A 24322-nucleotide genomic window follows, 5' to 3' on the forward strand; every position below is an offset into this window, starting at 1 on the left:
AGTTTGATATCAAGTTTTCTCTAACTGATTCACTTCGTAGCCATAACAGTAAAACACTGACCATTTATTTGCAGAATGAGTTTTTTGATACTTACATCATTTTTATTAAGTGAATTATTTTCTTTTTTTTCTTCCTTTCTTCTGCAGCAAGCAAGAGAGGAGTTTCATTTAAATATCTGCAATGTTACAAGATTTTAGAAGAGGAAAGCGGAGCACTGACCTTTAACGTGCATGGTGGTAATCTGGTTAAGGCGCAGAGGAAGTGAAGCTGTGGAATGAAGGGTCAAGAGCTGAACACATTACTCTCGAGCTGATCCTCTCGTGTCCTGCAGAGAGCTCCAGGACAAGGTGTAATTTCACTCGAAGATCATAAGGGCACACATTAAAATAATTGATACCCTGGAGGTGGTGGTAAAGTTGTGCAACAAAATCTGCTGTACTTTGCAGTTATGCAACTATTCTGTGGTCCTCTTCGTTATCAGTTTGACTTGAAATGAAGAACAGATAATAATAATGTGATTCACTGCTATTAAGAAGTGTTTAATGCCAATTAGGAGAATAACTTCTGTTTAAATGTGTTGTGATAGAGGATCTAACCCAGATGTTAGATCCTTGCAACATATTTTAATTTTTCCATCACAAAACAATGTAGGTAATATTTACAATCTCATTCAACATTGTAAACCCTGTGTAACATGCACTGTTTTATCATTTCTTTTTAATTCTTCAGGGAGTTTATCTCATCAGTTTACTTTGAAATTTCCAGATGGTTCATCCAGATAAACTTGATCCTACAAATGGCTCAAATTGTTTGTGAAATATTGGCAATATATGGAAATAATATGCAAGCGTTACTCTGACAAGACAGCAACAATATTGAAAGAAAATGTCAGATTCTTGGGGGCATTACATGTTGTTGTTTGTTTGCCCTGTTTACTTTTTTGAAACGAGTTGATTTATTTTGTGAGGCGGCTGTTTGTCTCAGCATACAGGTCAAATAAATGTATATCATTTCAAAGTAACAGGTACCCTTACCCTTCCATTTTTGACATGTGTACAGCGCAATTACAGTATGATCTTCACCATTAGCCACCTGGCAGAGCTGCTATAGACTCCCTGTCTCTTCTTGCACTCTTTGATCGTCGCCTCACCTGCTGGTTTGAAGGATAGCACTTGCTTCACTGTTGAAATGACAAACACAGAGCAGGCATGCAAACCCCCGAGGAAAATGAAAATGAAGGAAGTTAAGATAACCTGAGAATGTGATGAAGCAAAATCAGTCGGCTGACTGATTCACTCTGTCTTTGATTCAGTCAAAGGGCTTTAGACCTGATTTGACAGAGCATTTGGTCGGCTGAAACAAACACACGCAGAAAGCTTCTCATGGGTTACATCATCATTTACTACTATCAGCAAACCCCTAATGTTCACACTTATAATAATGTGTGGTTTTTTATACAACATGGGATTTCACAGGCCTCGCCACTATATATTCTGGATCACATCTAATTGTTCTACACTTGAACCAAAACTGACTGTTTCAACACATTTATTGAAACAGTAACTTTATAACTTATTTTGTGCATTTTTGTGTATTTGTGCTATCTAGCAATTCAGCAATATGTCTATCAATGTGGAAACTAATATAAGTGGCGTTTTGAGAACTCTAAACAACAGTTTCCCAGGCAGTGTTACTTGGTGACTTGGTGTTTGGACAAGCTATAGCCCATAATTCTTGCATATTTCTTGGGTGACTTAAACAGCAGTTGACTGCGCTCGCCCCCTATTTTTTGACTGGCCAAAGTTAAAAGGACGTATCCAGCTGTTTTGGGACGGAGGGTTAATTTTTACCTTCCAGGCATGTTTTGTCAAGAATTTGGCTACGATGTAACGATGTGTGTCGCCATGTTTAGCAAATTGGGTCCATAAAACAAAACAGAAAATGTTGTGTGTTTGTTTGACAGCTATAGATTTAGGAAAACATAATGCTTTTGAATGTGTGGCGGGGTTTTAGGGGGGAAATGAGGGAACCAACAACGCCACCTGGGGAATTACACCTCAGGAAATATAAGCTTAACAATTCTAAAAACCAATATCTTAAGGAATGCATAACTTCCACCTCCACTGATGACTTCATCAAGGACTATGACTCCAGACACTGGACTGCCTGTGCCACCAGTAGGAGCCCTGCTGTCACAGCACAGCACCTATTTTGTTTGAAGTTGGCCTTTTATCTCTGGCTCATGCTCAGTGTCCTAATGAGCTCTTCCACGTCTCAACAGAAAATGCACGAGGGGGTGGAGTTAGGACTTCTTGCAGCTCAGTGGCCAATGGAAAGGCCCCAGTATTAACGACAGTATTTATGAACAGTTATGTTGTGCAGCAGATTAGATCTGGACTGGGGAGATGCAACAACAGGTGAGTCGTTTTCTTATTCACTCTAGTAGTCAAGTTTAAAAGTAGAGCTATACATATAAGGCAACCTTTGCTTTGCAATGTTTATGTTGTGTTGTAAATGCCCACTGAGAATAATGTTAAGCCAAATTCTCTGACAAATGTTTAAAAGAGAATCTTTGTGATTGGTAAATGAAGATCAGACGGCTACTATAATTAAACCAAAAAAACATGGAAGATCTAATAGTAACGTTACAGGAGATTGTATCTTATTTGTAGGTACATTTTTTTGCTTTTCAGCAGCTGTCTTCATCTGGTGGATACTTTTGAGTGTCACACTTTCAATATGCATTTGCTTGCATATACTTATTTAATAGGCTTTTGTGAATAACAGCATGCGACAGAATGCAAAACAATCTAGGTTTTTTCTTGATATTGCAATTGCAGATGTCCAGGATGATTTCCCAGGTGTCCCTGTTGAGGACGCTTTGCTACGTGCTGTTAATGGCAGGTTTGTCTAAATAAAATGCATGAAATGATTCTTCTTTACGTAGGAGTTAAAACCACACCAGTAAAAAGTTGAATTGTATCTGTTGATAGCACTGTTCATATAGTCACAAGTCGAGCGTCCCTTTAATTGCTGTGTATTGCTTTGCGGAGTGAAGTGTTTCCTTGTTTATGGTGTCGAATACTGTATATTCTCTGCCTCCCTCCAGGTTTTCTAGAAGCGGCATCTCTGATGAAAGTAAAGAATCCTGGAGGTAATTAATCCACCACTTTCTTGCAGATTATAATCATGTTGTGATCCAAGTCTATTTTTGTATTAAAGTTATTATTTAAGTTTACTGAACTCAATATATAAGTGAATGTACCTACAATTATGAAGTTTAAATGAAACCATTTCTGAAAGGATACTGGCACTCTGCTTTTAATACTATTATACCGGCAGTAACTTTCTTCATACAAATAATTGTTATCCTGTAAACTGTGCAAATAATCAATAATACTTGAACTTATATTTCTATAGGATTTTAAATGGCCCTGTTGATCCTAAGATTTGAAAACCTTACATACATTTTTTCAATGATTACTAACATAATGCCTTGCAAATTGGAATTTAAATTGCAATTCTTTCCCCCCTTATAATTCCTGATTTTGTGTTCTTCCACAGGGAATCCAGTTAACATCGGCTCTGATCAGGCACATGATTTCTTTGCCAATTCTCGACCCAAGAGGAACATTGATCCAAAGTGGTACAGAGGCACGCCTGATTTCCAGTCCTACTACCGCTTCTACAACAGTATCGGACACATTGAAGGAGTAAGTTGAGGTTGATTTCAGATTCTTATATAAATGGTTGTACTTGTATTACACTATTCAGCTGAAAGAAACTTGTTTTCATTTCCTCTCTGATATGTTTCTCTATCAGCTCTATGAGATCGACAGGATCAGAATGTTGTATCAGCAGATGCGTCACTTGGAGGTAACCTATGGCCCAGATGCCTCCAGTTACCAAAATGTAATGGGTGTGCTGACTACCACCGCACCACCAACTACTACCACTCAGCCCCCTCCACCACCAACCACCCCTGCCCCTACACCAGACCCTCTGGAGAATGCTCAGAGGATCTATCTGTGTAACCCCAAAGACCCACTGTGCAAACCTCAGATCGTCTACCTGCCAACAGGGGCTGTTGCAGTGCTGTGTGACCCACGAGTCAACCCTGCCTGCAGGCCCAAAACGGAGGAGGAGATAAAAGCTGTTACTCCTCTCCAACCACCCCCAGCTCCTCTGGCTCCCAAAAAGTCTGTGCAAACTCCCCCTCCTCCGACTGTCAAAGGTATGGAGTATGACTGTGATCCATACTGGGACCCTGACTGCCTCATCGATCACCCTCCCCGCCCCATCCAGGAAACATCTGCACCAGAGGCACCCGCTGAAGAGAAAGTGGAGAAAGAGGAAGTAGCAGAAGCCAAGGAAAGTGTTACTGAAGAACCAGCCATCCAGAAAAGCCCTTACTTCGACCCTTATGATTTCAAACGTGAACTTTACGACCCCTTGCTTTATGCCGATCCAGCTCCTGAACCACAGTAAAAACAAATAAATACCGTAGAAATGATGGCCTTCCATACAGTGTAAGACTACAATATTAAATCTCAAGACCAAACCAGGGCAGGACTGTGAGCAAATCCACTTTAAAAACAAAGCTTAATATTAATATCATGCAAATCATCAAATGTTGTACAGGACAGACATGTAGACAATGCCTTCACTGTGTTCACAGTTTTCCACATGACAACCCACACTGACTGATTTGTATGAGTGTTCATAAGAAATGCAGAAAAACTTTTGTATGGAATAAAAACATAGAAAAATAATAATAAAAAATGATTGACAAATGTTAATAAATATGTGTGGTTTTTTTAATAGTTTGGACTAAACAACCAAACAGTATGTAAAGTAGCTAAAATTGTCTCAATTTCAGGAAGCTACAACATTAAAATGCTGCTTACATGTTAATCGGCAGGTATAATAATCATATATTATAATCGTTCTTTTTTAATTTAAGACTCTGGAATTGGACATTCTACTTCTACTTTTATTTCAATACCTTTATACGTAATTTATTGATTTTGTGGCAGTGATAATTTTAGTTAAATAAAGGTTCTGAATACTTCTTTCACTACTGCTGCCAACAAACTGAAATTCTTCAGGAAAATATCGCGTCCGCCAGTAGGGAGCAGTAATGTTCTACTTTAACAGTTGTGCGGCCAACCACCGAAGAAGAAGACCGCAGCGGCGTTAATTAGCTAACTGCCTCTCTTCCAGCATCATCAGTCTCCACCATCACTTCTCTTCTCTTCAGGCTTAACGCACGCGAAACAGGATTCTGTTGTCATCTATCTACGTAAATCTAATATCTGATACCAGGTATTTGATCACGCCTTCATAACCGTGTTGTTTTTATACGTGTCAGTAAACGGGACAGTACGGCAGAGACGCTCGGGCGTTGGTCTGCGATGCTACCGTTATATTCGCTCATTGTGACAGTAGGCCCTACTGGCTGCCATGGAGATTAGCATGCTAACACAGCTAAACTACACGTCTGTGCCGACAGTGTAGCCGTTAATTAGATTATAATAATGTTCGAGCCAGAAGGAAGCCTCCGTAACATAACGCATTCAGTAAATACGCGATTTGTGATGAATAAACAAACGATGAAATGGACACAATAGCGAGTTTACATTGTTATCTGCAGATTTGTGAGGGCGGTTGTTGGTGTTGGAGCATCTCGGTTGTCCAGCTGGACACTCCCGATACAAACACATCATAATACGATCAGCGTTAGGTCATGAATGTGACCTGATGATGAATGATTATTTTAGCTGGTGTATCTACATGCTGTGTATGAATAAAGCCACACCAACACTAAAACGCTGCTAGCTCTGACTTTTAACATTTGTGTAAGAGTGTAATGTACTAATAATATTTATTTGTAAACATAACCGGGGTATTTTATAATTACCTAGCCTTTACAGATTTAGTATGTATATTTTGGGGGAATAATCCACCCTCTCAGTCGTTTCATTTCATCAGGAGAAAACAGATAAAGGGAACCTTGTTATGAACAGCTGGCTGGTGTTCACATGTCACCAGTATGACCGGCCCAGGGCTAACGGGTAATTGATGCAGCACTGATACGTTACTAATGCAAACAACACAATCTGGATATTGCTGCACTGAAATGTGTAGTTTGCACCCTGGAAAAGCTGAATTACTGGTGCTAATGTTTCATGAATTACTTTGAATGTATCTGTCTCACTCAGCTCAGCATCCACCTTTTTGAAGTGTTTTTTTTTTTTACCAACTTTGCCTCAGTCTAGAATAAGCAAGCCATGGTACTTGAAGACAGGTACCCATCATTATTTTATTTATCAATATGTCTATTAATCATTTTGTCCAAAATCGCATTACCTGTTGCAACACTCCAATACTCATGTCATACTTAGTCTACTACCATGTTTACTACCATGACAATCTTCAGCTTTGAGAAGCTTAGAATATTTGGTATTCTTTGCTTGAAAAATGACTAAACCGTTGATCGATAATCAAAACAGCTGACAATTTGTTTCATCAATTTATCAACGAATCATTTCCGCTCTAAAATAGATCTGCAGTGTAGTTTTGAAGCGTTTGCAATTAGACCGTCTTGGTCTGAACCGTCTCGGTGCTCAGGGTTCATACATAAATTAGTGTTGGTTGGTAGATGCACCTCAGTGCTCACATGAACTAACAGGGCAATTAGGAGTGATGAAATCCTTATACTAAGATCATAATAATGTCCCTGAAAAGAGATTTCCTTTCGCCTTCACACAAGGTCATTTTTAAGTCACAGTACAGGATGTACAGACTCTGTGTTACTCAGGGTGATGTCTGATGTTGTTCACACTGAAGCTTTCACTCTGGTCCTCCACTTGAATGTCAGTCTCCGGTCTCCCTGCTTAGCCTAAACATTAGGGCTGAAGTGATGAGTCAACGATTAGTTGTTTGATAACTGATTAATCAATTAAGTTTTTTTTTTTTTTTTTATGGTTCCAGCGGATAACTTGCTGCTTTTTTTGTCTGTAATAATAGTCATCTCACTACCAATATTTGACTACCTTATTTAGTTGCAGTCCTACTAGACACGCTGTGAGCCTAGTATTTCATTTGCTGATATTTAGTTGAGGATCCTGGACAGGGCTCATTATCAGTGAAGCAAATTACTCATAAGAATTCAAAGAGAGAGAAAAAAAAAGGGTTTGAAGTATTTCTTGAAGAGTCTCTATGTCGCCCTGTAACATCCTCTCGTCCTCCTGCAGTATGTCTGACAAGAGCGAGCTGAAGGCTGAACTGGAGAGGAAGAAGCAACGGATCGCCCAGATTCGAGAGGAGAAGAAGAGAAAAGAGGAGGAGAAGAAAAAGAAGGACGTAAGTGGTAGAAACCCGAGCTTCAACTAGAGTCACTTGAAGAACCTGCTTGGCTGCTGCTTTGTGTTTAGCCCGTTCTGTACTCTGTAGGGAGACTCCAAGCGAGGAGCTGAGGCGGGTGGTGGGTCCTCGGGTGGTCATGAAGACTCTGACCTGGAGAGGAAGAGGAGGGAGGCGGAGGCGCTGCTGCAGAGTGTCGGCATCACCCCTGACATACACCACGGTAAACACACGATGTCTGCATGCTTCTATTGCTACCTTTCACCCCCACTTACCTGCCACTGATTTCTGGTTTGCTTGTTGCAGTTGCAGTGTTTATAAAAGTCCCGTCTAACTTTGTGGTCTGGCTTGGTTTCTGTCACTGCCCCCACCCCCCCACCCTCCCCACCCCCCTCACACAATATCTATGTTTCTGCATGACACCTAAAACCTGCCTGCCATTTATTTTCATTCTCTCTTCTCTCCCCTCTGTGTGTCCTTTTTTGTTTTGTTTTGTCCTCCTTACTGCATGCAAACTCACTCCCTCACTCACTCCCTCACTCACTCGCTCCCTCACACACTTCTTCCATACCTTACTCCCTCACTCCCTCCCTCCCTCACTCACTCATCCATTCATTGACTTACAAACACACACTCACAGCTCAGCCCCTGAGGGTAGTAACAGAAGATACGTGTCTGTTTCACTACCTAGTCCCCGCCCCCATGTCTCCCTCCAACAAATCAGTGGGCAGCGATGCAGGAAGCCAAGATTCTGGGGATGGAAACGCAGGACCAAGGTCTGTGTATGTGCCAGTGTGTGTATGAATATGAGAGACGGAGATAGAGATTGGTTGTTTAAGGTCATTTTAATGTCATTTTGGGTTGTACCTGCATGCCAAGTGTGTGTGTATCAACATGTTGAATATACTTGATGAGTTCTGACCTCCTCTCCTCTTTGCCTTTTCACCGGCACGCTGACATTTCTCAATTAACACGCACTTCGTTCTTCTTCTCTCTCTCTCTCTGTCGTTCCTCTTCTCTGTGTTCTGTCTTTCACATTTCTTAATTGGCTTACCTTTCTGCCTGTCCTTTTGCGTTTGGTTTCATCCTCTTGTTTTCCTTTTTCTTTCTGTCTGTCCCGTCTTCCTCTGACTAACACCGTCTGGTGGTTTGGCTGTAGGACATTGCATTGGGACCCTGACCCCTCTACTCTGCAACTGCACTCCGACTCTGAGCTGATGGGGTACTGCTCCTCCTCTCTCCTTTAGCTTGTCTTCCGACTTTATTCAGTTTGCGTGGTTTCACCTTAGATTTGTCTAAATGTGTTAGTATTATGTCTGTACATCGTTATTTATGTCTCTACATGTACAATTTTCATTCCGTTCTGCCTTGCATTGCAAACCTTTGTATGCGTGACCTTATTTCCACCATGGTGTGTGTGTGTGTGTGTGTGTGTAGACGTGGAGCCGTGAGGCTGGGCATGTCCAAATTGACCCAGGTCGACTTTGCCCCGAAGGAATTAGTAGCCTACTCCAAAGAAACACAGACGCCCACCGAGGCCCTGACGCACACCGATCAAAAAGCAGGTAAACGGACATATACACCAAAAAAGAGTGTTGTCCCAACTTTATACCTTGGTTTAATCAACCTTCAATAAGAACTAAATCAAATCTGTTTGTTGTCCAGATGAGGAGGAGGATGAGGAGATAACTGCTCCCCCAAATGCAGAGGATGCCCAGGAGGACAAAGGTGAACATGGCGATCAGCAAGACGAGGGTAAGTTTGTAACACGTAAACTCTCAAAGTGTGCGCTGGTTCTTGATGACATCTTAATTATTAATACCTATAACTGTGGCAGGAAATCCACTGTGCTTCATTAATGCTGATTAATAGGGAAAAAAAACAGTCATTTCTATCCATCCAGCAACATGTTACCGGTAACCAAGCACTTTTCTTCTATTTATTTTCTCCTATCTTTGTTGAACTCTCATTCGTGTGTACAGACACTCCCAAAGAGCTGACAGAAGAAGAGAAGCTGCAAGTCCTGCACTCCGAGGAATTCCTCTCATTTTTCGAACGAGGCAGCAGAATCGTGGAGAGAGCTCTTGCTGAGCATGTGGACGTCTGCTTCGACTACAGCGGCAGAGACCTCGAGGACAAGGAAGGGTGAGGCACATATAAAGTAAAGTAAATAAATAGTTAAGATAGAAGTTTAATGATGGACAGGCAGACTTGATAATAATTCTTTGTTATTGCCCCTCGCAGTGATTTGCAAGCAGGTGCAAAGCTGGTTCTCAACAGACAGTTTGCAGATGAGCGCTGGACTAAAAACAGAGTGGTCACCTGTCTCGACTGGTCACCTCAGGTGGGTTGTATTTGTTATTGATCCCCACAGAGAAATTCATCCTATTACAAGTCCAAACCTGCACACCTGGCAGAGGGTCAGTGACAGAAGACTCCTATGTAGATTAATGCTGTGTTCCTCTCAGTATCCAGAGCTGCTGGTGGCCTCGTATAACAACAATGAGGATGCTCCCCATGAGCCGGATGGAGTGGCACTGGTCTGGAACCTGAAGTACAAGAAGAACACACCCGAGTACATCTTCCACTGCCAGGTAAGGAAGTAATTCACCATGAAAACAGTATCGTTAAGAGAGGTCACATGGGGCGCCTGCGTAGCCCTGTGGTTACAGTGCATGTTACCGCAATGTGCCAGGTTCAATTCCAGACTTCAAGAGTCAAAATGAATCGTTTTTAAGCCTAATACAACCAGATACCCAGGCAGAAGCAAATATACTGTTTATAACACATTTTTTTTTTCTTCCTCTAGTCAGAGGTGATGTCAGCCGGGTTCGCAAAGTTCCACCCTAACCTGGTGGTGGGTGGGACATACTCCGGACAGATCGTCTTGTGGGACAACAGGAGCAACAAGCGCACCCCTGTTCAGAGAACTCCTCTGTCTGCAGCTGCACACACAGTAATGCACTGGAGCGCACACACCTTTATGTCTACACACTCTCACAAACTATTTCGTTGAAGGCCTTTTGAAATGATCGACCCAACTGTGTGTTTTTGTGATTCAGCCAATCCAGCTTTAGTGTGTGTGTTGTTCTACTCCTCTAACTGTGCTCTGCTCTGTTCAGCACCCGGTTTACTGTGTGAACGTGGTAGGAACCCAAAATGCTAACAACCTGATCAGCATTTCCACCGACGGCAAGATGTGCTCCTGGAGCCTCGACATGCTCTCCCAGCCACAGGTACGCTGAACTCGTATGGACGGATTAATGACACGCTGTCGTGAATCTCAGATGGGAGAGTCTGACCCTGTGCGCGTTTGTTTTCCCTGCAGGACAGTCTGGAGCTGGTCTTCAAACAGAGCAAAGCGGTGGCTGTCACCTCCATGGCCTTCCCTCTGGGCGACGTCAACAACTTTGTGGTGGGGAGCGAGGACGGCTCGGTCTACACAGCCTGTCGCCACGGGAGGTGTGTGATCTTTGACCTCTGTCCTCATTAGCACCAAAGGAGCGGTTGCGACTTCCAACAAATTGTGAAAAAAAAGCCTTGAGGGGGAAGGAAGGTAATTAGCAGAACCTTTCACGATTGTTTTTATGTGCGTTACAGTAAGGCGGGCATCACCGAGGTGTTTGAGGGCCATCATGGTCCGGTGACCGGGCTGAGCTGTCACAGTGCTGGAGGACCCGTTGACTTCTCTCATCTCTTCATCTCCGCCTCTTTTGACTGGACTGTCAAACTCTGGAGCACTAAGGTGAGACGTTCACGCTGTCACTGGAAAAGCTGGTTTTTTAAAATCCACTTTCAGTCACGATACCTAACGTTAATCCAACTCTCCCTCTGTTCTTCTGTGCAGAGCACCCGCCCGTTGTACTCGTTCGAAGACAGTTGTGACTACGTCTATGACGCCATGTGGTCTCCAACACACCCGGCTCTGTTTGCTTGTGTGGACCTGGCCGGACGCCTGGACCTGTGGAACCTCAATAATGATACCGAGGTACGCACACACACAATTCACTGAGGAAGACCTTTAATTTCACCCCCATAGCTTGACATTTTGGGAAACACGCCTTTTTTTTGTTACGGTATCAATGTTCTCATCTGACTTGATTAAGCGTATTTCCTAATATTCTTCCGTGAGCCACATCTGCATGTGGCTGTCTAAGAACGTGGGGAACACTGATGACCATACATGAATCTGTAAGCTGCTATGTGTGTTTTTTAAGGTTCCCACTGCCAGCGTGTACGTGGAGGGCGCTCCAGCACTGAACCGCGTTAGATGGGCTCACTCCGGCAAAGAGATTGCCACCGGGGACTCGGAGGGGCAGGTGCAGGTCTACGACGTAGGGGAGGTGAGATGTCATGTCATCTGTCCTTTTGTTCGGCGTCACTCTCTCCAGCTTTTTCTCTTTACATGCTGATTACATGTGTTGTCCTTCGTCTCTCTCTCTCTCTCTCTCTGCAGCAAATATGCGTGCCTAAGGCCGACGAGTGGACGCGCTTCGTCAGGACGCTGGCTGAGATCAACGAGAGCCGAGACGAAGCCGAGGAACTGGCCAACGTCTGATGCTGCAAACGCCGCACCGACGACCGCTCATACATTTCTCCCTAGTACACTACGCCACCTATAGCACACTACCCGACACTGCCGGAGGAGCAGCGCTCTCCTCTCTCTGGCTTCCAGCTTTTTCCGCCTACTACTACTACATGGATTGGCCTGAGGAGATTTGCAGAGCTAGAATGGATAGAAAAGACCCGTTTTTGATGTGCTTTTGAATGTGAGAGTTTTAGAGTACGTTTGTAGGGACGGTGGATGTCATGTGTAGCAGTAGTAGTACAGCAACCACAGTTTAAGGGGTTGGAAGTTAAACTGGCAAAGGAATACAGGGAAGTGATTCTCAGCACAGATGTGACTTCTAGCTTTGAGAACATCCTCAGGGTTTTCAGAAACTGCTCTTCTCCTCAGGCCTCAACCAACTCAGCCCTTTTTTAAATATGCAAACCTTTGTACTTGCACCTTTTTATTACCATTTGAGTGTTTTTACATGTTTTAATATTTTCGGGACACGCTTGTGCACATGGCTGTCTAAGTAATTCAGCAGAGCTAAAAGAAAGAAAAGCTGAGATATCTCTATCAGATCCTCTTTATCCTCAGCAGCACTTGAATTTGATGACTTGACACAGCTAATGTGCTCACACATGCGACCTCTGGCCTGTGCGGAAGTGTGTCGTTCCTACATTTCAACCACTACAATATTTAATATTTATATTTATTCTGGTGGTTGCACTTATTTAAATATTTTGTGTATTGTTTTAAAAAAATGCTGCTTTGTACTAAATGCTTTAGTACATTACTAAGATTAGCACTGCAAGCTTTTTACCAGGCAAAAATCTGTTACTATACTTGCCTCGACTCTATTGACACTAGTATCATTTAAAGGTGATTTCTGTACCAAAGGTTATTGTTTTATACTCTGTACCTGTGTAATGAGTAGTAGAACAGTTTCCTGACTTGTCCTCTTTATGAGGATCCAAATAAACTACATTTAGATTTAACAGGAGGTGCAAAGCTGAGGTTGGAAACCAGTTTACCCTTTACCACAGAACATGAATGAGTTTTATTCTTTTCCTTTTCCATCCAATCGTTAACTCCCTCCAGGATGCAGCAGTCCGACCTCAGCAGACTCAAACGCTTTCTCTTTAATGTTTAAAATGAGCTAGAAAATGCACTGTTGCAACCATATTTGATATAACATGAAGATCAGTATTCTGCATATACTTATTGTACTGTATGCTTTCCTGTTGCTGTTCCTGATACAGTTAATGGTTGCACTTTTCCATTGGAATAAAACTCAAACTCAGTTGGTAAAATTAAAACCATATGGATGATTTATTTCAATAAAATACAGTGAATCAATTGATACATTTAATTTATTATTATCTAATTCTTATCTCATGTTTCTTGTTTTATCAAGAAAACACTTTGATTGAAAAGTTCTGTACATCAGTAAGAGTGATTCTCCCCCCACATTTCCATAACATTAGTTACTGTATAACGACGCAGACCGAACGTTACGGACCTTTGTCACTTTCCTTCCCGTCAATGAGCCGCCTCACCACACTTATACAATATGTACAGTATCTAGCCTCCTGTGGAAGGACCAATCGAGAGGGAAACCCAACACCATGCTCAACAATCTTAATATTTGCTATGCCCGCTGCCCAAGAAGAGAAAAGTCCTGCTCGCACTGAGTATCAGACGGAAAACAGAATGAAAATCAAATCAGCTAGTCATGAGAGAGAAAGGGAGAGGAGTGCTCGAGGCTCCGATTCATACGAATGCTGGAGAGAAGAACACAAAAGATGGGAGACGCCAGGAGCCTCCAGCCACTGAAGATACAACACAGTCAGTGCTCTGATCCCGTCGGCGTCTGCTCGGTCACATCCACAGCTGCAGCCAGCTCTCCTCCTCCACTCCTGGCTGGGGACCAGTGGAGCACACCGTCACCTGGTGTTGTGTTGTTTTGTTTTTAAAGGAGTGCGTTTTCAACCGTGTGCGTGTTTTTGTTTGTGTATCTATCAAAGTGTCTGGCTCCTGGTGGAGGAGGAGAGGGATGGCAAAGTGATATGGCGGTTCAGACCTCTATGGGGCCGGCGCGGCGGCGACTGGCTCTGGGTGATGTATGGAAACCACGCCGGATGACTTGAATTTGGGAAGGTGGAGGCCAAATTTGTTCTCCACGCCGGCAAAGGTGGCTGCGGCCAGGCGGTAGCCTCCGACGTGGTCGGCGTTGATGGGAGGAAGCTCTGAGATACGAGACCTGGGTGTGGGATCAGATCCTGCCGGGCGACTGTAGAGAGGAGAGAGAGGGTGGGGGTGGGGGGGAGAGAGTGATCACTGTACAAACAAACGCATTTCTGATATATAGATGAAAATAATCCAATCATGTAAGAGTCTATGGAGTGGGATGTGAGAGGGGTACGATGACAGGTACTACAAATTATATTTTTTAACTGAAATTTAAGAGAAGAAAGGAAGCAATCAAGCATCAAAAGTCATATAGAGTCATATGTACTCCCTCTAAAACTATGTTCTGTATTTTCGTGCTGGCCATGAATCCTACAAGCGCATGATGCATCCTCACACGTGCTTCCCGAGCGTCCCTCCCTGTCAACCTAACAGCCGTCTACATTTTTAAAAAGGCTACATAACTGACTTCACTGCTCACTCTCCTGTTAACAAAAAGATCAACTTACTGTCCTCCAAAATCAACGTATAACCACCGCTGCAAGAGCTCATAAGTCACCAGTGTGACACCAAACTGAGGAGAAGACCGGCACATACGAGCTGGAGAAAAGAGACAAAACAAGTCAACACGGTTCAATTGCAAAAACCAGACATGCATTGTGTCTATGCATGTACACAAACACAAACACACACCTCCAGCTCCCTTCCACAGAGCCCTGAACCCCTCCTCTTTCATTATCTTCCTGAAGCAATCGATGACTCCCGTGTACGTGGTCTGTCCTGCCCTCGCTGCCACTTGCAGACGAGTCTTGATGACATCGGCAGGCGTCACGAGGGAGGCTGCAGGGATACCTGGGAAATAGAGTTACAAAGACGACAGATGACGCATTTTCTTCAAACCTGTGTAAAATGTGGTCTCCATGACTTAAAGGGCAGTAAAAAGTCAGTCGTAATGAATAACTTATAAATAATAGCTTATTTCTGCTTGCAGCTAAGGATTCATTTGAATGGCATTCATTTCTCTATTGGAGTATTTCATAAAATACAGCGATGTTTTATGTCATAATCTGAGGATACCTGCAATGGCTCCAGCAGTGAGAAGCTGCAGAGCTCCCAGCCTGCCTTGTTCGTCAGCAAACTGGGTCTTGAGGTGGGCGTACGCGGGGAAATAGATGGCAGAGAAGGGGATGTCTCTCAGGAAACATGCTTTAGCACCCTAGAGAGACACACAAAGAGCAGACAGATGTATGAGACGGTGCTTGAGAGCAGACTATGAAAGAGGGAGGCAAAGAGGAAGAGTGCATACATGCCAGACAGAGGGAGTGCCATTACATGAAATACAGTGACGCTGTTTGCACTCCTGTCAACCACACAAGCAAACATCACGGGGCGGCCTGAGACACATTACCTTGTAGAGGCCGAAGAAGCCCAGCTCACGAACCACGTTGACCGCACTGACCCGAGGTCCGGTGGTGATCTCGCCTGCCACCTGCAGCCGAATCTTCACAATCTCCAGAGGGTTGGTAAAGATCACCTGAGAGCCTCCAGCCTGGAAGAGAAGGCGGAGTTTGTTCACGCATTATATTAAAAAAAAGGATTACTGCTCCTGCATCTCACACGTACGCAGCCGAGGGAGTCTTTGCTCATGAAATGTATCAAAAGTAAAAAATTAAATCCTGATCAATCATTTACTTTGCCATTTCCTCGGACGGTAAGGTGTGCAGGGCCAATGTGTGTAAGGATGAACAACGCTATCAAAAACAAAAACAGAAGAAAACAAAAACACGTTGCATTGGACGATGGCAATTTCACTCTGGGTGCAGCTTAGCATTGCTGTTTGATGTTAGATGTTAGGAGCTCTGCAAGACGGTTAATACAACAGATAAAACAGACTCCATGCATGAGTTACTTTTTGAATGGCCTTAACAACTAACAAACACCTGACTGCATTTGTTCCCATCTAGTGTTCATGGATGCATTCACAGACAGACACAAAAGTGTTTGGGATATGGTACTTACACAAGCACCAGACAAAACCTCAGCCAAAAAAGGAATGGTGTTGTCCTTGTTGGTGAACTTGTCTCTTACCAAGTCATTCACCTGTGAGACACAAACACAAGCAAAGACCATTCAGAGTAATGCTAAAAATCACTCCCTCATTTTCATCTTGCCTTTGTAGATTCCCCTAAAGTCATACTTTTCATCCTATTAAATTTCAATTTCCTTCATTTCAATTTGATATTACATTTTTACTTAATTTAACTTCTCACCGTATTGGTCATTTTATGGACCCCTTTTGTTTGATGTTGTTTAAATCCTTACATTTTCAAGCTCATTAATAAATCATTTTTACCAATGTAACAGTGTGCATGCAAAGTGAAATTTAAGTGCAGGAGGGTTGTGCGTTGTGTTGGTGAGGTACTCACTGTGAGTTTGATAGCTTTCTCGGGCGCTACACCTATAAGCTGAGGGACCAGACCTGTAGAGCATCAGGGCTCATTAGTATTACTGTGCAGACAGTAGCAAGAGAGGAGAAATCCAAAATAAATAGGAAGGACTTGAGGTCACAAACATAATAAAAGACACTAAAGGGGAAATCCCTGGTGGTGTGACTCCACAAGGGGGACACCACAGGTGCCTTTCTGGCTTACCTCTATAGAAGCCGAAGAAGCCCTCATAGCGAAGCACCTTCTTAGCACAGTCAAAGCTGTTCTTGTACATCAGCTCTCCAACAAAGGATCCAGTGGACCTCTGGTTCTGCATACGGGTCTTTACCAAGTCGATGGGGTACACTGCCGTCGCTCCCGTAGCTGTGATAAACGCACACAAAGTCAGACTTAATTAATAACATCCGATATGAATTAGACATATCAGACGTGGCTGTGTGTCTATCAGGCTGCATTCTGCCTCTGGCCACAGGATAACTCACCTCCGGCGACGGCGCCGAGGGAGAACCTGTAGGCAGACTCTGCAACCTGGAGCCAAATAGGCCTGGAACTGTCCCCATGGGCCTGATGGGAAGAAAATAAAATTAAAAAAAAAAAAGTCAGACAATTACATCAATTTTATTGCAAATTAGGAGTTTCACATAACCGACTGCCACAATCATCCTACCTGTTTTTGGGTTTCAACCAGGTGATGAGGCAGACATCCTTCCTCTAGTGGAGCAATCCTCTCAATGTCAGCAAGATTCAGGCGCCTGATACACATGGGTTTATTTCCTGTTATTTGCATCACTTGTCATCATAATATCCTTCAATAATTGTCAGCAAAGCATCTAACTGAGTATCGGAGTGAGTGTTACCCGGAGGGGGAGTGCAGGGCTGACAACTGGTAGAGGATGTCAATTTCCATGGGAGTGATCTGACCAAACCTGTTGGCAGCATGAACAAACTCCTCTGCAGAGAGAGAGAGAGAGAGAGAGAGAGAGAGAGAGAGAGAGAGCAGATTAATCTTTTACAATAACACATTCCTGACACAACCATGCAACATCTTTGGCTGGAAGTCAAAGACACAACGTGACAATAACGTGAGCACAGTAAACGATCTGTGCACCTTTGGTCAGGAGCGTGTCGTTCCGCGTGCCAGCCAGCGTGCTGTAGATCTTGCGAATCAGCTCCATGTTGTTCAGGAGGGCGTTGAAGGCGTTGAAGTAGGAGAAGCTGACCAAGTGAGAGGTATTGCCACCCGCAGCCTGGCAGAAGAAAGGCACAGGTACTGGTTTCACTATAAACAATACGTTTTGGTTTCTTATATTCTACTCTTAATGAGAACGCAAGATCCACAGTTTCATATATGACTCAATATTGCCATATTTCAATTTAAACTGTACCGTGTTTTTTCTTTTATTGCGAGGGCTAAGGAGTAAACTGTACTCCTTTACTTTAGTGGTCATATTGTACTGAACATTTCTTTTACTATAGCCTGGGCTTCAGGTTTAATAGCTCAGCATTAACCAGCACATGTAGCCCTGTCAAGACGTGTGGGAATGTATGGACGCACCTATTGCAAGAGAACAATGAAGAGCCTGAGCTAAGCATATTATTAGAATTAGAAATGCAGCAGAAGTAAGTTGAAAGTGACCAGTATTATCCTTTAAGGCTCTTAACCCAACACGCAAAGCAGAGGATGATTTACTGTTGAGTGTGTTCATTTGCAGAACCCAACAGGTCAGAGCGGATTATATTAACACTAGCCAGTGAACAAAACACAAGTATTTTTTTTAAAGGTTGGTTACATTTAAAAACGTTACGTCACTGTTCGCCTTGAAAACAGTTTGCCACTCAGTAAAGATGAATGAACTTCCAATTATAAAAAAGGAATTTAGAACAACCAGAGCTGTGTTTATCTGAAAATAACAATCCTCCTCAAGTCGATCAGAACGGAATATTTTACGGCCTCAGGGAAAAGTGTTCAAATTACTGTCAGAAAGCTCTCCATGCACACACAAACACACACTCACAGAAACAAGGTTCTCCTCCACAAACGGTGTGAGCATGTGGTGTCTGATGGTGGCCATAATGTCACTGAAGTCCATGGCGGAGATGACGCCATTCTTCCCTTTGTCCTTCTGGGCAAACGCCTGGCGCGCATGCTCCAACTGCAGCTCCTAAAAACATGACACGGCAACACTGTGTGTAAATATAGTATGTAGTAAAACTTGGAAAAGACAAATAAAGTAAGGAAAGTAGAGAAAAAGCAATCAAACTCTGATCAGTGTGTGTGAGTGTGTGTGTGTGGGTGTGTGTGTAATCAGCACACCTGCAGGAATTGGGTGAACTCCAGGTAGCTGAGGCGTTTCTTGCGGTCGTGCCCAAAGTGCAGGCGGATGAACTCACATTCCCAGTTGAAGGGGATGTGGTGGTGCACTGTGGTCTGGCTGAAGATGTCCGGACATTCTCTGCAGCAAAAGCACAATAATTCATCATCCGGACAAATTTTGAGACAACAACAATCATATCATATAATCTCAATACCATAACATAAAGCGCTGTGTGTGTGAGTGTGTGTGTAATGACTTAGACTGAGGAGTAATCTGGTGAACAATGCCATGTTAATAGCTGAAAACATTCCTCACAGTGTACAGTGCTATATATATATATATATATATATATATGTTTTGATTCATTGAAATCATGTGGATTGAACTCAAAGCCCACGTAGAGAAGACTCATACCAAAGGAAATGTTTCCGGTTCCAGTCTTGTCAAACAGCTGGAAGGCTGTTATGAAGAGCGTGTCGGGCGCACACAACACCGACTCAAATGCTACAAACTCCTGGAACGAGATCAGCCTGCCATTGTACATGTGGTGGAGGAGGGGAAAAACATTGTATGTATTGTTAAACAAAACACATCAAAGATGAATGAAGCAAAGATCAGATCATACCGTGTTAGTTCACAGTGGACTAGTTCACAGAACACATAAAAACATTTTCACTGTACAGATCTACACACTACGTCACTTAATCGGTTGAATGTGTGCACATACCTGCATGCACAATCAATCTGGGAAATGAGAGTCATTGGGAGTTTTATCTTATCTTTAAATGGAAATAATGGCAAGTACATATCAGACATGGCTCAATAAGATGTCAATTAGTCGTGATAATCTGTGTTTAACGGTGTGCGTGTGTGTGTCAGTACATACCCGTCCTTTGTGGTGTCGGCAACAGCAGCGATGAGCTGTACAGTTTTGGGGTTGTGGTGGATCTGCGTGTGTAGTCCTAGATACCTCTGGACGAAGTCTCCTGGGGTCATAAACCTCTCTCCATCACTGTCTGCTACACTGGCATACTGAGGGGACCGAAGACAACACCAGCATCAATACCTAACCCCGACTATATTTAATAAACAACTACAACAACTGTTCCTTTTACCCAGTTAAATAACTACTCAGCTGTTTGGTCAAAGGCACGAGGGTTGAGTATGACATGTACGTACTGTAGCGTCACAAGCTGTGTGAACGCCATACAACACTATAAGGTGCATGTTTTACTCGCTACAACACACTCACTTCTCCTCGCTAATTATTAACGAAAGTGTTGAAAGAGGAAGATTGTTTCGATTGGTGGCTCACAAAAATATCAGCTCTGGTCATTGGTCGTTTTGCAGGCCACTCGAGCTGCACCTGAATAACAAAGGTCAGCGATATTTCAGTTGTGGGGTGGCGTGTCAAGAGTTACACACTGAGCAGGAACACTCTGGTGTTTTTAGCCTGAGGGCTATTTGATCCATCGGGGTACCTAACTGCTGGCACACTCTCACCACACAGTGGAGCAGAGTGAAGGTTAACCAATCGATCACATGACATCTCATAGTCATACACAAGAGTACTCTGAGTTTGTCTCCTCTGACATTACTAAATATGTATATACACAGCATGAGTGACGCTGTGCTCTCTGATCAGACAAGTACAACATTCAGGTCCTTACTTGTGCTGTTCTAGAAGCAGCGGAACTGACATTTCAGCCTGAACAGGGACTTGAACCCTGGGCCCTCTGATTAAAAGTACTACCTCGTGTGTGTATAGAGCATTGGCCTTTGCCTCGAAAAGACTGCAACACAAATCCCTTCACATGTCATAAAGATTGTAGCAAGCAAATTGAAATTGAGAAAAGCAGCGATTCTGAACCCAAAACTCCTCTCACAGCTGCTGCTGACTCATCAACTGTGAAGCACAACCATGTTTATGCTTCCTTAATCTCCCGTCTGACAACTAACTGATGACTAAAAACACAGAAACTATTCGGTTACAGCTATGTGTGCTGTAATGTAACAACAGGCGTCTGTGCTGGACTTTTAACTGTGTGGCTAATGCTGTAATTCAAACCCCATGACAGACCTACAAGCTCATTTCACCCAAAGTGAACACAGTCCTGGGTGAGCCGTTTGCTACACAGAGAGCTCACAAATACATCTGATGACGTTCATGATGAGCACACACACATATATATATATACACACACACATATATGCGTAATCTGACATTGACCAAAGAAACATTTGACTTTGATAGGATCAAATCTGTGCAGACCTTACCTTCTGGAAGATTGATTTCAGCTCACTTGGGTCCCCACGTTTGGTAGATTGCACCTAAAACAATAAATGGCATTATTTTTTTACATCCCCACAAATAAGGCTTGTATTCAAAGCAAGTCCTGCAGGGCGGTGTGTACTGCACATAAAATGAACCAAAACAAGCTAGCCGCTTTGGGTTCCTGTCTCCTTGAAACGTCCACTGTCGTGAAGGAGAAACAAAACAACTGACACAATCAGAGTTAAACGACTACAGCCGGACTAAAGACTCGTTGAGCAAGTTAGACAGCAAGCGAAACCACCGACCCAGCTGCTTCAAGCTCAGACTAATGTTACATTTGGGTAGCCGGCTAGCGATCACACACTACTCGTATGAAGAGGACACAACGCGATGCAATGACATCTGCAGTGAAAAGATGCCACGTTAAGCTGGCGTTTTGTGGTCGTATCGCGGCAGTAACGACAATCTGACAGCGGTTTAGCATTATCTCGCTAACTTCGAGGTTGTGGGTGTCTCATCAAGGCCAGCCGGGGCGAACAGCTAGCCCGGTGATGCTACAGCCACGGAGGAGGACACCGCGCCAGAGACACCCTGCCTCGGACTGCACCGGCAGGACTAGCTTTGGGTCATTCACACACACGCACAAAGACGAGCGAAAGACACGCAGACACGTTAAAGCAGAGGGTTGAAAATCGCAGAGAGAGCGATGCCGAAGTCACCTTGACCGCCATGCTGATTCGACGTCACGCACAGTGAGGGCAGACGTAACGCCCTCGGACGCGTCGTGTAACGTGAAGCTGCGTTCACACCAAACGCGATGAACGCGCCAGAAAGGGGGCGTATCGACCTGGAAGCCAACTGTCCGCTATTTCTTTCCGTTATTTCTTTCCGCAATCAACCATGAAAGGAATAAGGACAATTGCGGCTTTGTACTTGTTGTGAAAGTCCCTCAAACGTTCGCGGTACAGATATGAGGACGTATCATAGAGCTCAGGGATGCCACAAACCGCGACTGTCAGCTTGTCCTCCATTTTTTTGGATTTATCAACGGCAGGACTTCACTGATGACGGGGTGAGCAACTCAACGCTGATTGGCTATCGCGCTGGAGCGTCACGCGATTTTTCCGCAGAAGTTCAAATATTTCAACTTCTGCGTTTGGGGCGTTTCGGCGTTTTGACGCGTCAAACGCGCCGCGCCATCGCGTCCATCGCGTCTGTACATAGACTTTGTATGTAATCGCGCCGCGTTCATCGCGTTCATCGCGTTTGGTGTGAACGCAGCTTGAGTAGTCACGAACACGGAGCACGACTGCATCCTAGTACCGTGCGCGCATTCTCTCTCTCTCTCTCTCTCTCTCTCTCTCTCTCTCTCTCTCTCTCTCTCTCTCTCTCTCTCTCTCTCTCTCTCTCTCTCTCTCTCTCTCTCTCTCTCTCTCTCTCTCTCTCTCTCTCTCTCTCTCTCTCTCTCTCTCTCGTCTCTCTCTCTCTCTCTCTCTCTCTCTCACGCACTGAAGCTGTAACCGTGTTTGCACTGATGTGAAATTATAGATTCACTAATTTTAGTTTGGAACCTGCAAGCTCTCTTCTCACCACTTCTCTATGGATGATAGTATTATTACTACTACTGTTACTACCTGTGGTGGAAGGAGTACAACATACTGCTGGGTAGCTTAATCTGTATTATACATCATAATGTATTAGTTGACTAGTACAAGTAACTAAATCTTAACTACTACTACGACTACTACTTATGCAGCTAATACAACATTTTAATTTGCTAATACTGTCATACTATTACTACTATTTCTACTGCTGCCACTAGTAGTACACAAATAAACAATACACTATCTCATTGACCTGCGCTATCCAGATGTCAACAGTGTTGGTTGTCACTGATAAGGCTGTGACCTATTGAGTCTCCACTACCTGCACTACAGCTCTAGCCATGTGTTGTTATGTGATTTTTAAAATCACTGTGAAGTCACCTGCTGTAAGAGGTATTGTATTCTGAGTATTTCCTTCACCACTGGACCCCATACTAATACTAATAATTAGGGCTGTGAAATGATTAACAATTGTAATCAAATTAATCACAGGTTTCTGTGGATTAATCATGATTAATCACATATTACCGATTTTTGTCATTATTGTGCGTCTTTGCGGTGCTTTGATGCTCGAGTTCCCCGTTGCCACTCGCAAAACTTCCCCTCGACCTCAACAATATGAATCGGTCTACAGCTTTTTTGCAATCCATTTGGCAACTGTGCTAGTCAACTTGTCACAGGCAGACTTAGTGAAGGAACTCCGTTGTTCAGTGAGGGTGGTTTGGCGCATTCCACTTAAACTCACCGACGAACGCATGCGTCGCGTGGAGATGGTACTTTAGGCTGGTAGTGCTACGGTGAAACGATAACGTCTTCCCGTTTACGTTTACGCCCCTTTTCCTAGAGGCGGGAATTGCCCCCTCTCTATGGCAACGCTGATGGGACATATCTTCAACACCAGAAAGGACAAACATGAGACAGTCTGTTACATTAGTTTGTTTGGATAGCAGCTAACGTCTGACTGCATTAGAGATGTTTTGATTGAGACCTGTATGCTTTTGCTTCGATTATTGTTGTGTCACCTTCGTGATCTTAATGTTTTGGATATATCCTTCCACTGCATATTGCAGTCCCTTTTGCCTTGATCCGGAGAATATCGCGGAGATATTACTCCAAAAAGTATCACTGACCCTGACAGATATAGCGCTGGTCTCCGTCTTCGCCATGCTTTTGGGTTGACAGTCCTGGGAGTTTTGTCGACGTAGCAACAGTAACTAAGGGGGCGAACGGTCAATTGTGGATATATTGGAAGCTCATTCTGCGCATACGTTAAATGCGTTAAAAAATAATAACGAATTAATCCTGTAATTTAATCATAACGTGTTAACGCGTTATTTTTCACAGCTCTACTAATAATACAACACAATACAATAGAAATTAACAGCAGCAGAAGCATACTGAAAGATGACTAAGCTCGATAGTCTATAAAACCTGTGCAAGCACTTTAAATCAGATTGTGAATGTGCAAGACAAGACACTTTATATTTGTTGTGAATGTAGCTTTTGTAGTAATAATTGTGAGTCATGCATCACGTGGTATCTACACCACCATCGGTGGTCACGTGACCACCAATAA

At 43.5% G+C, this 24322-nt stretch overlaps 3 protein-coding genes across 4 annotated transcripts; 2 read left to right on the forward strand and 1 right to left on the reverse strand.

Annotated features, from left to right (window-relative positions):
- Nucleotides 1–2850: 2850 nt before the first annotated feature.
- Nucleotides 2851–4489, forward strand: LOC306706074 (uncharacterized protein; the record flags this gene model as incomplete). The annotated part of the gene is made up of 4 exons (XM_079172984.1): nucleotides 2851–2905; nucleotides 3111–3155; nucleotides 3566–3714; nucleotides 3824–4489. 4 exons carry the CDS (start codon nucleotides 2851–2853, stop codon nucleotides 4487–4489), a joined length of 915 nt encoding a protein of 304 aa, XP_079029110.1.
- A 722-nt stretch (nucleotides 4490–5211) lies between these two features.
- On the forward strand, nucleotides 5212–13884 carry LOC306706427 (dynein, cytoplasmic 1, intermediate chain 2a-like). Of its 2 annotated transcripts, XM_079173506.1 has the most exons (16): nucleotides 5212–5326; nucleotides 7258–7366; nucleotides 7457–7589; nucleotides 8058–8142; nucleotides 8804–8931; nucleotides 9032–9121; nucleotides 9349–9511; nucleotides 9611–9710; nucleotides 9835–9960; nucleotides 10176–10322; nucleotides 10489–10602; nucleotides 10695–10828; nucleotides 10967–11111; nucleotides 11214–11354; nucleotides 11584–11709; nucleotides 11823–13884. In XM_079173506.1, exons 2-16 carry the CDS (start codon nucleotides 7259–7261, stop codon nucleotides 11922–11924), a joined length of 1842 nt encoding a protein of 613 aa, XP_079029632.1. In that variant the 5' UTR covers nucleotides 5212–5326; nucleotide 7258; the 3' UTR covers nucleotides 11925–13884. The 2 variants fall into 2 exon arrangements, with proteins under 2 accessions (XP_079029632.1, XP_079029633.1); XM_079173507.1 differs by lacking the exons at nucleotides 5212–5326; nucleotides 7258–7366; nucleotides 7457–7589; nucleotides 8058–8142 and adding an exon at nucleotides 8530–8588.
- On the reverse strand, nucleotides 13224–21915 carry LOC306706428 (electrogenic aspartate/glutamate antiporter SLC25A12, mitochondrial-like). Its single transcript, XM_079173508.1, is given in 19 exon segments — nucleotides 13224–14208; nucleotides 14615–14705; nucleotides 14799–14957; nucleotides 15183–15321; nucleotides 15514–15654; nucleotides 16125–16205; nucleotides 16532–16584; nucleotides 16757–16915; nucleotides 17035–17116; nucleotides 17220–17304; nucleotides 17410–17503; nucleotides 17661–17799; nucleotides 18568–18714; nucleotides 18867–18997; nucleotides 19000–19005; nucleotides 19282–19397; nucleotides 19754–19899; nucleotides 21145–21198; nucleotides 21862–21915. Coding segments are annotated over 19 exon segments (2043 nt in total). The 5' UTR covers nucleotides 21874–21915; the 3' UTR covers nucleotides 13224–14000.
- Nucleotides 21916–24322: the final 2407 nt, after the last annotated feature.

This window comes from Pholis gunnellus (assembly GCF_910591455.1).
Source record: "Pholis gunnellus genome assembly, chromosome: 14".
Lineage (NCBI taxonomy): Eukaryota > Metazoa > Chordata > Actinopteri > Perciformes > Pholidae > Pholis > Pholis gunnellus.